The 13,244-nt window shown below is 43.2% G+C and overlaps 1 protein-coding gene across 1 annotated transcript in view; it reads right to left on the reverse strand.

Annotated features, from left to right (window-relative positions):
* The window catches only part of plxdc2b (plexin domain containing 2b), a 135,089-nt gene that overhangs the window by 56,342 nt on the left and 65,503 nt on the right, over positions 1-13,244 (reverse strand). Inside the window, exons 3-4 of the mRNA XM_083778590.1 lie at positions 12,105-12,251; positions 6,575-6,644 (exon numbers count right to left, since the gene is read on the reverse strand). Of these exons, the coding sequence (XP_083634716.1) occupies positions 6,575-6,644; positions 12,105-12,251 (217 nt within the window). The remainder of the gene's footprint in view (positions 1-6,574; positions 6,645-12,104; positions 12,252-13,244) is intronic.

The following is a 13,244-nucleotide window of genomic DNA, read 5'->3' on the forward strand; positions in this document are numbered from 1 at the left end:
TTAGAAAACTTGTGAAATGGGACATTCTGCATGAGCACTTTTACTTTTGCCACTTTAAGCATCATTTGACGACAATACATTCACACATTTACTCTTATATAATTGGATTGTGGTATTGATACATTTACTCAAGTATTAACAATTGTTTAGTATTTCCATCACTGGGATTAAACGAGAGCCCTTTCCCTGAGAAGTTGTGTTTATGCGTGGTGCTGTTTGAAAGTGCTTTGACTGTATATCCAAGACAAACACAGGCGGGAATTAGTCGCCCCATTGGGTTAAAGCTGCACTTTATTGGACGGTCTGTTTAGACAAGTTTCATTGTTCATACTTCATTCGGAGCTGCCGTGTTTAATTCATAAGTCACCACAGCTGCTCTCGGCCCTGGTGCAGTTGGTGGTGGGATCGCACGCATACATGCTTGCACGCACACATACATACACACTTTAACAGTATGTATACACAGAAACGCACGTGAATTTCGTTATACACACACACACACACACACACACACACACACACACACACACACACACACACACACACACACACACACACACATAGTCTACTCTATTTCACTGATTCACAAACAGTGAATCCTACATAACAAAATCACACCCGTGTGAAGTGAGGGACGCTCTTATCATCATACATCATCATGACGCAAAATAGACACTATGCTCAGACACAAAAACAATCTTTTCCTTTCAGGGGTCACCACCGTGAATTATCTGCCTCCATCCCACCCTGTCCTCTGCCTCCTCTTCTCTCACAACAAGTAAGACGCGCAAACGCGGGAAGCGAACGCAGCTCGTGTGTGTGTGTGTGTGGTTGTGTGTGTGTGTGTGTGTGTGTGTGTGTGTGTGTGTGTGTGTGTGTGCTACAGCTGCGCCCTGTGTGTGTGTGGGTGTGTGTGCTACAGCTGCGCCTCTGGTGGCGGGCGGGTGGTGTCACAGCGGGACAGACACACAGACACACACACAGACATGATCTGCAGGGTCTCATAGTTAGTGCTCACTGCATTCGCAACAACTAACGTCCTAACTAATGTCCTCTTTCACTACATCTATAAATCTTCTCTTTGGTCTTCCTCTAGGCCTCCTGCCTGGCAGTTCCACTCTCAACATCCTTATACCGATAGTCAGTATCCCTCAGCCCAGTATATCTCAGTCTGGGTTCTCTGGCTTTATCTCAAAAACGTCTGACATGCGCTGTCCCTCTGATTTACTCGTTCCTGATCCTATCCATCCTTGTTATTCCCAGAGAGAACCTCAACATTTTAGTCTCTGTTACCTCAGCTCTGCTTCCTGTCTTTTCCTCAGTGTGACTGTCTCTAAACCATACAACATAGCTGTCTGTCTCTAAACCATACAACATAGCTGTCTGTCTCTAAACCATACAACATAGCTGTCTGTCTCTAAATCATACAACATAGCTGTCTGTCTCTAAACCATACAACATAGCTGTCTGTCTCTAAACCATACAACATAGCTGTCTGTCTCTAAACCATACAACATAGCTGTCTGTCTCTAAACCATACAACATAGCTGTCTGTCTCTAAACCATACAACATAGCTGTCTGTCTCTAAACCATATAACATAGCTGTCTGTCTCTAAACCATACAACATAGCTGTCTGTCTCTAAACCATACAACATAGCTGTCCGTCTCTAAACCATACAACATAGCTGGTCTCACCACCGTCTTGTTCTTGTACACCTTCCCTTTCATCCTTGCTGATTCTTTCCTGTCTCACAACACACCTGACACTTTTCTACACTCATTCCAACCTGCTTGCACTTGTTTCTTCACCTCTTTTCCACACTCTCCATTGCTCTGAAATGTTGACCCTAAGTACTTAAAGTCCTCCACCTCCTTCACGTCTACTCTGTGTAACCTCACTGTTCCACTGGGGTTCCTCTCATTCACACACATGTATTCTGTCTTGCTACGGCTAACCTTCATTCCTTTCCTTTCCAGGGAATATCTCCACCTCACTAGCTTTTCCTCTACCTGCTCACTGCTCTCACTAGAGATCAAAATGTCATCTGCAAACACCATGGTCCATGGGGATTCCTGTCAAACCTCATCTGTCAGCCTGTCCATCACCGTGGCAAACAAGAAAGGGCTCAGTGCTGATCCTTGCTGCAGACCACTTCCACCATTGTTTTGCATACTTTGAGCCCTGCCTATACGCACCCGTCTCTGAGCCTATCAGGTGTGCATAACATTTGTTGCCATGAATAAAATCCAAATCATTTCCATAAACCTTCCCGAGTTCAAGCTTGTGCATCTGCTATTTTCACTAGTTTGGGTTCTGCTTAAACGTTTTGGAACCACTGGCTCTATTTTGTTAATGACATTCACTCTAATTAAACATTGGCTCATCATTTTACCCTTACAAAATGTGTTCTCTTGCTTACTTGTGCATTCTGTCTGTCTGTCTGTCTGTCTGTCTGTCTGTCTGTCTGTCTGTCTGTCTGTCTGTCTGTCTGTCTGTCTGTCTGTCTGTCTGTCTGTCTGTCTGTCTGTCTGTCTGTCTGCCTGCCTGCCTGTCTCTCAGACATAGAGAAAGAGACAGACATAGGTCTTTCTCTGTCTGTCTGTCTCTTTCTCTATGTCTATGTCTGTCTCTATCTCCGTCTCTCTCATCTCATTGCCTCTCCTCTCTATAAACACACTTCCTCTCGACTGTTCCAGATATTATGAGGATGACACAGGGCCAACTTTGGTATAAACGTGTCCTACAAGTGGTGTCCTACATACATATATTTAGCGTTGGCTCAATTTACATGATGAATTTTGTTCACCATACATGAAAGCTTAAAAGTTCTTTGCAAATCCTTTGACTTAATAAACTGCCATAAAGTGATATCACTTTCACCGCAGTGCAACAACTGCTGAACAAAGTTAGCAAAGTTTTCGTGTGTGTAAACAAGAATACATTATGTTATCTGTGTTTTACAGGGGCTTGGCTTGTTCGCCTGGTTTCCAGCCTGATTCACTACAGTATATGTTTCCATGAATTAGTTTCATCACTTCGCTACTCAAGTGACAAGACAGATTCACGGAACGCAGCGAATCAGGCTGGAAACCAGGCTATTGGCTTGCAGCACATGGGTTCTCAAAGTAGGGTCAAGCGACCCCCAAGGGGTCATTGAGGGGGTTCCAGGATGTCCAGGATGTCCCCAGAAAAATGTGTTAATATACAGTAGCATTAAAGTTTAACCACGTTTAACCCTACGGTATACTGTATGCATCTACAAGCCCATCTACAAGCAGCGTGGGTGTGAGTTCTGCACAGAGGCCCGAACCTCAGGTTTCACAATTTCACACGATATTTTGTCCCTCTATACAAGGTTATGAGGCACAATGTTTTTTCAGATGGAGGTCCGCAGCCAAATTCATATCAATTTGGGGGTTCTTGACATAAATATGTTTGAGAACCACTGACTGCTGCAGGAGGTTTGAAAGCTTTCCCAGTTAACGTGCTGTAGTCAACACAGCTGTGTCCAAGCACTGACAGCTGGCTTCCACACAGCGCATATCACGCATTAACTCTGACACGGTGACACCACCTGTCTCTACCACTCTTATCCACCACACACACACGCACACCCACATACACACCCGCACACGCGCACACACACACACACTCACACACGCATATGCACACACTCTCAGAGGTTCTCCTCTGGTAACCACAACATGTCATCTCACTACTGTTTTGACATCAGTTTAGTTCTGGGCTGTTGAACGAATGTGGACCGCTAACAACGATCTGTCCTACAGCCTGATAGCGGTTGGCACGTTGGGAGAGCTGGGTGCTGGAGGGTGCTATGCTGTCAGTGGTTGAACGCAACCAAGAACAATTACTCAAGTACTTCACTTTTGAGGTATTTTTGAGGGATGTGGGCGAGGCTGCCAGCACGTAACAATGTTTGTCTAGATTTTGACGTATGACGCAAATCGTAAATGTTGAAGTCTATGGACTTTGAGGATATTACGTTTGTTTAGAGCACTTCTGATTTTTACTTTACTGGAGTGTTTCCAATAGGCCTACTTTATACTTCCACTCCACTACATTTGAGAGGCAAATATAGTACTTTTACTCTACTACAATTATTTGAAAACTTTAGTTACTACCAGTAGTTAGATTTGGATTATTAGTACAAAACAAAATATTAACCACTTATTCACCCTATTCTGTATATTTCCGGGAAATATTTGGAAATAGCCGAACTACAAGATCATGTTTATACACTTGAAAACTTGTGAAATGAGACATTGTGCATAATTTTACTTTTAGTACAGTAATATATTTTGTATATTTCAATGCCAACACCTATATGCAAGTATACATTTTGAATACCGAACTTGTATTTCTAAATTGCAGTATTGATACTTTTACTTAAGTAAAAGGTTTGAATACTCCTTCCACCAGTGCTTCTGGGTGCTATGCTGTCAAAGCTTTGCCGTGTGTGCTGCTCTGCTGCTCCTTTGTCACAACTACCCTTAGGTAGAACATTATCAGTCCCTGCAGTGTGTGCGCTGTGCGTACGTGGGCAGGCAAAAAGGTGACACAAGAAATTTTGACTGAACACAGCAGGAAAGAAGGGAGCAGAGGATTGGGGGCTGACTTGTCAGCGCTAAAACGCAGGGATATGAGAGAAAAAACGGGGGATTTTCAGAGACAAAGCTCCCGAGACCTGCAGACGACAGATAGCCGCCTCCATCTCCTCTGGGTAACGCTTCTCCTTCCTGGCCTCGTCCCCTCGTCTCTGTCTGGGGCAGTGTAGATTCTCTTTATCTTTGCTAGGCTTTGCTGCCAGCTCCTTCAGAAGCAAGTCATCCCCCTGTCGCTACACCACACAGCCTACTTAATGCTCACGCCAATGTAGCCCCTGCCCTTTGCATTGAAATTATTCTTCCTCTGTGTAGAAATCCATGCTGTTTAGGAGCTAAAGAGTGCAGGGTCACGCCTCCAAAATAGTTGATCTACAAGCTCTCAACGTGTCGCAGCGCCACGCGTTGTGAGCTTCTAGATCTGCTATTTTCTCATTTTTTGCCAAAAGTGCCCTTTCAGGGGCAATTTCAGGCTCTGCATGTTAGAGAGTAACATTCACGTCTCGTCTCTACAGTGCTGCCAATCATGTGTATATGGCCACGGATCAAGGGGCGAAGAGAAACAAAATTACCCCTCATTCTGATGATTGAGATGATAACTAAAAGGATGATGATTTATTTCTTTATTATTGCACTAGCAAGTCGAATGCATGCCATGCCAGCATCGCTGGAATAGTTGGGTAAAGAGTTGGGATTTAGTCTTTTGATGTGATAATAGCCGGTTAGGGTGTTGTGGTTTCAAGCCTCCAGATCCGAGTGGAAAAAAATTGCCTTTTTGCGTACAATGGCACACACTGATGCCGCTGTCACGCGTGGAGCACACATACAGTACAGTACGTGCCTACAGTACGTGGAGCACACATACAGTACGTGTCTGCACTTGGGAGAGAAAATAACTCGCAGAGGAACGCAGAAAGACAGAGATCTATCCCGGCAGGGGTTATGGCTTCTCAGGCTCATCCCTCCTCCTCCCATTTCGTGTTTGTGTATGACAGTGGCGTTATAATAAGAGCGCCTTGGCAGTGTGGATTACCAGTGTTTTCCACTTCCAAACCCATACAGGTCTGGATTGCTCTTCCAATAGACTCTAGGGGTGTGGGGGGGGCTGGTTTGGAGTGGTTTTGGCTTTGCGGGCCAGCCAGCCGGCCAGCCAGGGGGAAGGTGAGGGTTCTACGTGCCTGCGTATACCGGGCTGACAGCCCAGAGCCCAATGCAGGCGGTCTGCAGCGCTGCTTGAGTGCTGTTGGCGGTTTTGCACTGCATCGCTGTACCAGACGAGATTTTTTTCAAACATCCCTCAGTCTGCGCGCTTGCTTGCTTTTCTGTCGTGGTCTGGACGGAACATCCACCCGATGACACGACCTGGTGAAATAACTCGCAGCTTGACCCTTTCCATTGAGCTGTAAGATCTCTGTGTTCAGCTCTTATGTCTCACGTGCACAGAAAGATTTGCAGTTTAACACAACCAGGCGCACGCGCACACACACACACACACACACACACACACACACACACACACACACACACACACACACACACACACACAGCTGCTCTGAATTGCATAAATATCTCTACAAAATAAATTGCATAAATATCTCTGCCTCTGGCTGGCTCAATTACACTAACCCTATTACATTAGTCGGTGGGTCGGGCAAGAACCTTGTGTCTCCATATTTCAACCTTTTATGGTTTTTTGTAAATGAATGCCCTACTTCATCATACAGTGTCACACAAAAATAGCCAGAATGGTCAATCTACAATGTAGACCTGGAAAGTATTCGTTTTGGACATACGAAGTTTCCACTCGACAGCAACGATATTCTCCTGGAGGATAAAGAACTGTCTGTATACAGGCTAAATTATTATGCCACGTATAATTCCAGTAAAATAGCATACTATAGCTATCATTGAGACAGGGAGTAGTAAGAAGAGAGTGTGTGTGCCCTTACCGCCTGTCGCCACCGTGATCTCGCGTAGGGAATGTCCATAAAAGGGGAAATCGAAGGATAGATTAACCCTCTGTGGAGTGAAACAAAAAAAAGAGAAAGATGAGGTCAGAGACATACAGAGAAACAATATATAGATATGTTGTCTAATATTAGTACAATATAACATATACAATTGGGGTGGTTGTATTTGGTCTCCCTGCTCTTCTATAGAGCGTCGCCAGGCCCAGGAAATAATTCCCAATGCATTTTTCCCATAGACATTTCAAAAAGCGTCATACGAAGCCAACTCGAGTCGTGACAAATCATGAGAACAAACACAATATTTTGGACCAAACAAATTATTATAAAGAAGAAAAACAACAAAAAAAGTGTTGTAAACTGCCGTTTTTTTCTACTTTCTAATTCTTTGTTTGGCCCAAACATTGTGTTTATTGTCATGATTTGAGTTGGCTTTGTCCGCGGCGTAAACGTCTTTAAATAAATACTTTTTGAAAAGTCTATGAGGAAAATGAACAGGGATTTATTTTCCGGGTCTCTCGAGGGGGCGGGACTGCAACGCTCTATTGAGACATTTAGATCCGACACACCCTTTGACACCTTCCTGTTTGAAGGTCAAAATTAAATTTCTCCCCAGAGCAAGCAGGCAGGCTCTATTAGCATCAGTGCTAAAAAAAATTAATCCGGGGTAGAAGAGAAACGTTACATAGTGCAGCTTTGAAACGAGTGGGAAACAAGGGGCACGGTGGCACAGTTGGTAGTGCTGTCGCCTCACAGCTAGAAGGTCCTGGGTTCGATTCCCGCTGGGGACGCTGTGGGCACTGTGGGCGGCGTGTTCCCTCCTCCGCGTCATCAGTGCCCATACCCGAGGCGGGGGTTGGCGATAGGGCCTTTCTGTGTGGAGTTTGCATGTTCTCCCCGTGTCCCCTAGGGACCCTCACAAAAACATGCCGTAATCCTGGTCTCTAAAACTACCTCCCCCTGGCCAGCCGGGGCGCCTGATGGAGGGGAAAGGAACTGGTCGGAATAACGTGTCCCTTCCACACGCTATGTCCGGCCGGGGAAATTCCCCTCTGTCAGGTGAAAAGAAGCAGCTTGGACTCCTCATGCATAGAAGGAGGCATGAGGTCAGTCCACTGCCCCCCCAGGTTGGCAGAGGAAGTGTAGCGCCCAGGATTACATTAGATAATTGGCACTGGGTGAAAAGAAAAACTGGGTTACAAAATCGTGGGATAAAAATCTAAGAAAAAAAAAAAAAAAAGAAACGAGTGGGAAACATAATACACAGTGTATAGAAAAGACAGTTTGTACTTCGTTTAAAACAAGTGGTTTTTGGGACTGAGAAGGAGGAATGTGAAATGTAAACACAGAGTAGCTCTGTGTTTTACCTGCCTGTCCCACTCCTCAGGGCCAGGCTGCATGAGTTATTTTAGACAGTTATCTCCACAGTCAAATCCTGAGTGTTCATTTTGTATCCTTTACAGTTCAGTTTTCACACAGTTAGGAGTTAAATAAAGGCTCGGGATAGTGCTGTGTGTTATGGAACTTTTTGAAGCGCATTATATATCTCACACTGGTAGAATTATAAATATATCGTCTCTGTTGGATGGAAAACTCATTATGTCCAAAACAGTTATGACTTTTGACTGACTTCGCACCACGTTCCACGTTCTTGTGGATATGCTACTTGATGTTTTTGTGTGATGCTGTAGTATGGTCACGTAGGGTTTACGAAAAAACACAAAAGTAAAAATATGAACATAAGAGTTTTTTGTCCCCCCAAACATCAATTGTCTTCTTTTCAAGTAATGTGTCATTTGTGTAACAATGAAAGATTTAAATCCATTTTTGGATCCGGGGAGAAGTGGGATTTACCGGGGCAAAAACACAAGTTTGTGAAGCATGGTTGGATCCTGACGTCTGGTGGAGCCAAGTACAACACATATTAATGTCATCGAATGCAGTTCAGATTCCAACTTCTGCAAAACCGCACTTTCAATATCATGCAGTGTGTGCAGACTGTGCACACATGCTCATGATCGTGCGCTGTGCACTTTTGTTGACCTATTCGACTGATAGAACTGAACAAAGCTTCTCTATGCATGCACCATGGACATCAACAAAGGGCTGGGAATTGGTAAATGGAACAAAACGTACATAACTCAATGGGCTTTACAAAAAATGTGTTCGGCAAATGGACTATTCTGAAAGAAATGTGACGTCTTCCTGGAACACAAACTAGTGAAAATAGCCTTGTCTTGGATTTCTTTGAAAATGAATGAAATTATCTTGACAAAATGTTTATAATCCCTTTTTAATTTCAGATAAAGTCTTTTAAAATAATAATAATGATAAAAGTAGCAATCGGGGAAAAGGGATATTTACTCCTGACCCGTAAAAATGGGTACGTGACCCAAACTCTCCGTCCCCCTGAGAGTCCTGACCCATGTGTTTCGGAAACACTGCTCTAAATGACCTAAAAATATTGCCTAGCATAGCAATTACACCAACCCTGGGGGGAAATTAATAACCGTGCGCACTGCAGGACCACGCTGGGATGTCGAAACAGAACTCCATGGTAAACATACAGAAACACACACGTCCTGGATTAGGCCATGGGGGAGCAATTCTGTGGTTGCACCACAACCCAATCCATCCCGTCAATCTACAGCTGCGCTGCTCTGCTGGGTGGTGACGAGGCCTGACCTCTGCGGTGCCTCTGGTTTCATCATCCTATTGCCTGCTTATGCTGAGTGGCAGGCAGTGTCGAGAATTGTAGTGGAGCAAAAGTTTGCCCTCTGAGATGTAGTGGAGTAGAAGTAAAATTACTGAACATTGAAAATACTCCTCATACTCAAAACTTAGTCTGTGCAAATACTTGAATAAATGTACTTGTTACTTTACATCACTGGCCCAGCACTAAAATCTAGCAATAAAGTATCATAAACTGTATTAGTCTTGCATGTTGGTCAGTTACAATTTACAATTTACAATTTAGGCATTTAGCAGACGCTCTTAATCCAGAGCGACTTACATTAAGCAAGAACAAAAAAGCATGGGAATACGTCACATAAAAACATTTATCATGAAACATGCGTAAGCTAAGAAATTAACAGTGGAATATCTATATAATGAAACTATACATCTATACTACTATGCTATACATATGTACTATGACGTGCTATGACTACATACAATGCAATTATAGTGCTGTCTACATAACATGCTATAAGTCTGTATCAAATGCTATCTAAGTCTACAGAAATGCTATCTAAGGGGGTGGGGTAAGTTCTATGGGCCATGATGGAGTCTGAAAAGGTGGGTTTTCAGACTGCGGCAGAAGATTGGGAGTGATGCTGCAGTTCTGACTGCAATGGGAAGTGCATTCCACAGTTGACATGAGGTTTGGCATAGCTGGCTGACACTTAAATTAAAATGTCCATCCCTAGTTTTATCTATTTCCCAGAATTTTTGTGCAGTGCTATGTTCAAGAGGGGGGGGGGGGGGCGTAGAGGGGGGAGATATTATTCACATTGAGCTTATTGATTTTCCAGACGCAGTTTAAGTCCAGAGAAGCCGCCCACTTTCGTCCCTATGATCAGGATAAAAGGGACCTTTGCCTTTGCGGTCCATTCTCTGCCGGAGAAGAATAGCACATGCCATGGGTTTGTATGGCTCAATCCATCATGGCGTCACTGAAGGATGGGGAGCAGAATGCTCAATGGGAAAGTCCTTTCTATCTCATTTACCAGCCATTGTTCACCCTGGGATACACTTTGCAAAAGTTCCCCCCCGTCCTGTCCCGGACCGGATCGACCGGACCGCCCAGTGGTGGAACGTAACTAAGTATTATTTATTCAAGTACTGTAGTGAGTACAATTTTGAGATATTTGTACTTTACTGGAGTAAAACTTGAAATGGGACCTTCTGTAGGCTATAGCACTTTAAGTACATTTTGATGCCTATACTTAGTACTTTTACTCAAGTACAGTCTGGGCATTTACTTGTAGATCTTGTATAGATCTGCTATTTTCAAAAAGTCTTGAAATAAAATGTGCAATATTTGGAAGATAATTTTTTTCTGGTACAGGGCTCCCTGGCACATACACATTTTCAGAAGGAGGTTAGGGACAAATACATTAATTTGGGAGTCCATGACATTTGAAAATCACTGGTTTAAAAAATAATAAAAATGTGGAAGCAAGACCAAATAAGCAACTACACTTTAGAAAGAAAAAAAAAAAAAAAAAAACTACCAATATTTACAAGCGGAATAGTATTATAGGAAAGGAAGCCGCTTATAATAAGCGGACATGGCAACACTGCTCCCAGTCACTCCTTAATGACCTAATCTGTATGCGCCTCACGTGAGGGCACCTGCCCGTGCTGAAGTAACAAGGGAAGAGGGAGGGGAGGGTTTGCCTTATAATTGTCGCTGTTGGGTGAAAATAAACCTTATAATCAGGAAGTGGGAAAAACAACAACCTGTGTTCCAAGGATCCAATGTAGTTAGATATCATGTACTGTGTAGTCACACCTCTTGTTTTTTTATATACATATAAAACCTACAGACACCCTTAACCATGCACTTTCACAAAACAAAACAAAGTTGTGAGCTTATGTAGATCGGCTATTTTTGCTCCTTTTGTGTGACAGTTTAGTTAGTATGATGAAATTGAAAATGAAAAAAAAAAATATGGACATCATACTGGGTTTCTGCCTGACAGCAACGATATAGGGCAGAGTAGCACTTTGGCTTAAATTTATACAAACGTTCCAGCATACTAGCCTATAGTGAAACCAGCTCTCTGGTATTCTTGGCCTGAAACATCATCTATGAGGAGACCACCAGGGGAGGTAAAAGTAAATACCTTCCATTCACTGCCGCCGTTTTTCCTTTTTGTCTTTTGCACATAATTATTGTTGATGCCATGTATTATTGTGGGGGGATTTAGGACCACAACAAGTCCCCATCCTGGCCTTAATGTCTGATTGTATGTGCTGGTTAAATCTTTATGACTAATAAAGTAGCCTATTCAATGAATAAATGAATCTTCCCTTTTAAAACGTGTGGAGCAAAGACCCAATGTTTCCATCAGAAAGACCTACAGTATATCAGGGTCAGTATAGCAGACCCAAACATAGCAGATTCCATCCAAAATGCCACATTTTGCGTTTTACATTTTATGTTAACAAATTAAAGTTTACTGTATCCAACAAGCTCATGTAATACCGTCAGATCGTCGGGCAGAGACCTTGTATACCAGTATCCATATTTCTTACCTTTTCATGACTTTTCTTTAGTGCCCTATTTTATACTTTTTATGGTTTGACAGTAGCTTATCGTGTACAAAAATAGCAGATCGCCAAGCTGATTGTTTTTCCACTTGCTGAAAAGTCAAGATTTCTACCCGACAGCAATGATAAATCATTTCTGACACCCTCACCATACAATTAGCACAAGTGTGTGTGTGTGTGTGTGTGTGTGCGTGTGCGTGTGCGTGTGCGTGCGTGCGTGCGTGTTGAATCTTACCGCAGCTTGCCTGTGCGTGTTAGACAGGATACCATGGATCTTCACCTTCTCCTTGTCCATGTGGTCGACATCTACCCACAAGTCCTTGCTCATGGGGTCGGTGGGGCCGTATGTCTTCGATGTGTAATAGTTATGATCCGTGTCCTCCTGTTGGTGTAAAAAGGAAAAGTCATAATCATATTTCATCCGGTGGACATGTTTACATTTCCGTCGTCATACCGGGGTACCAGGAACCTCTACTTGACCTCTACTTTGTGGTACGATGGTGTCACGCGAAAATAGCCGAAATAGGATATGTACCAGCATAAGCTCAGACGTGTCGCATCGTGCTATAAAGTGAACATGAATATCTTACATTTTTTTGTGAAACATTCATGAAAGTTTTTTTAAATGTTTGTCCTATACTGACACGACAGGAAAAAAACGAGGACATCATGCTGAAAGTGGTAAAATAAAAGAAGAAACAACTTTTATGTGTGCTGCTGTGTACTGGTTCAGCTGAACCAAATTCCAACTTAACACACCCCTCCCCATCCCATTTCTTTTTACACACTGAACATTAATAATGCAGTTCCAACTCAAAGCCTGGAAAATGTATTATTTTGATAAATAAATTGATAGGAAAAGTAGGCGATAGAATAATCACTTAGAATTAATACAGTATAATTGATAGTTGCAGCCCTAATGTCAGGCAAGAACAAATTGTTGAACTCTCAAAGAGCCCGTCCGCACCAGACTGCAGAGTCAGGGCCGTGTTTTACAACAGACACTTTCATGGGCCTTTTACGGCCCATATGGGAGAGGCTCGTCTGCTTTTTATGGTTTCCTGTACAGAGTTTGGAATAATGCACAGTTCACAGACCCCACAAAGCTTGTCTCTTTTACTCCGGGTCTAATGAGACGTCTCGCAGATGTTTGTTTCTTTTATCCAAACACATTGTCTGACGCTTTAAATGGAAAATGCTCTTGTTTGCAATGGAAGAAATTCATTATGATTGTGACCTCACTGCCAAAGATACTGTACTACTACTACTGTGATACCAATCTGCCAATAAAAGAGAAGAAAACAGTGCCTTGTTTTCCTCTGAATATGCCTCTGGGGGCGGCGCCAAACAGAATGTGGATAGCAGGATGTTGCCC

The sequence above is a fragment of the Protomyctophum parallelum genome (genome assembly GCF_964188405.1).
Source record: "Protomyctophum parallelum genome assembly, chromosome: 12".
Classification (NCBI taxonomy): Eukaryota; Metazoa; Chordata; class Actinopteri; order Myctophiformes; family Myctophidae; genus Protomyctophum; species Protomyctophum parallelum.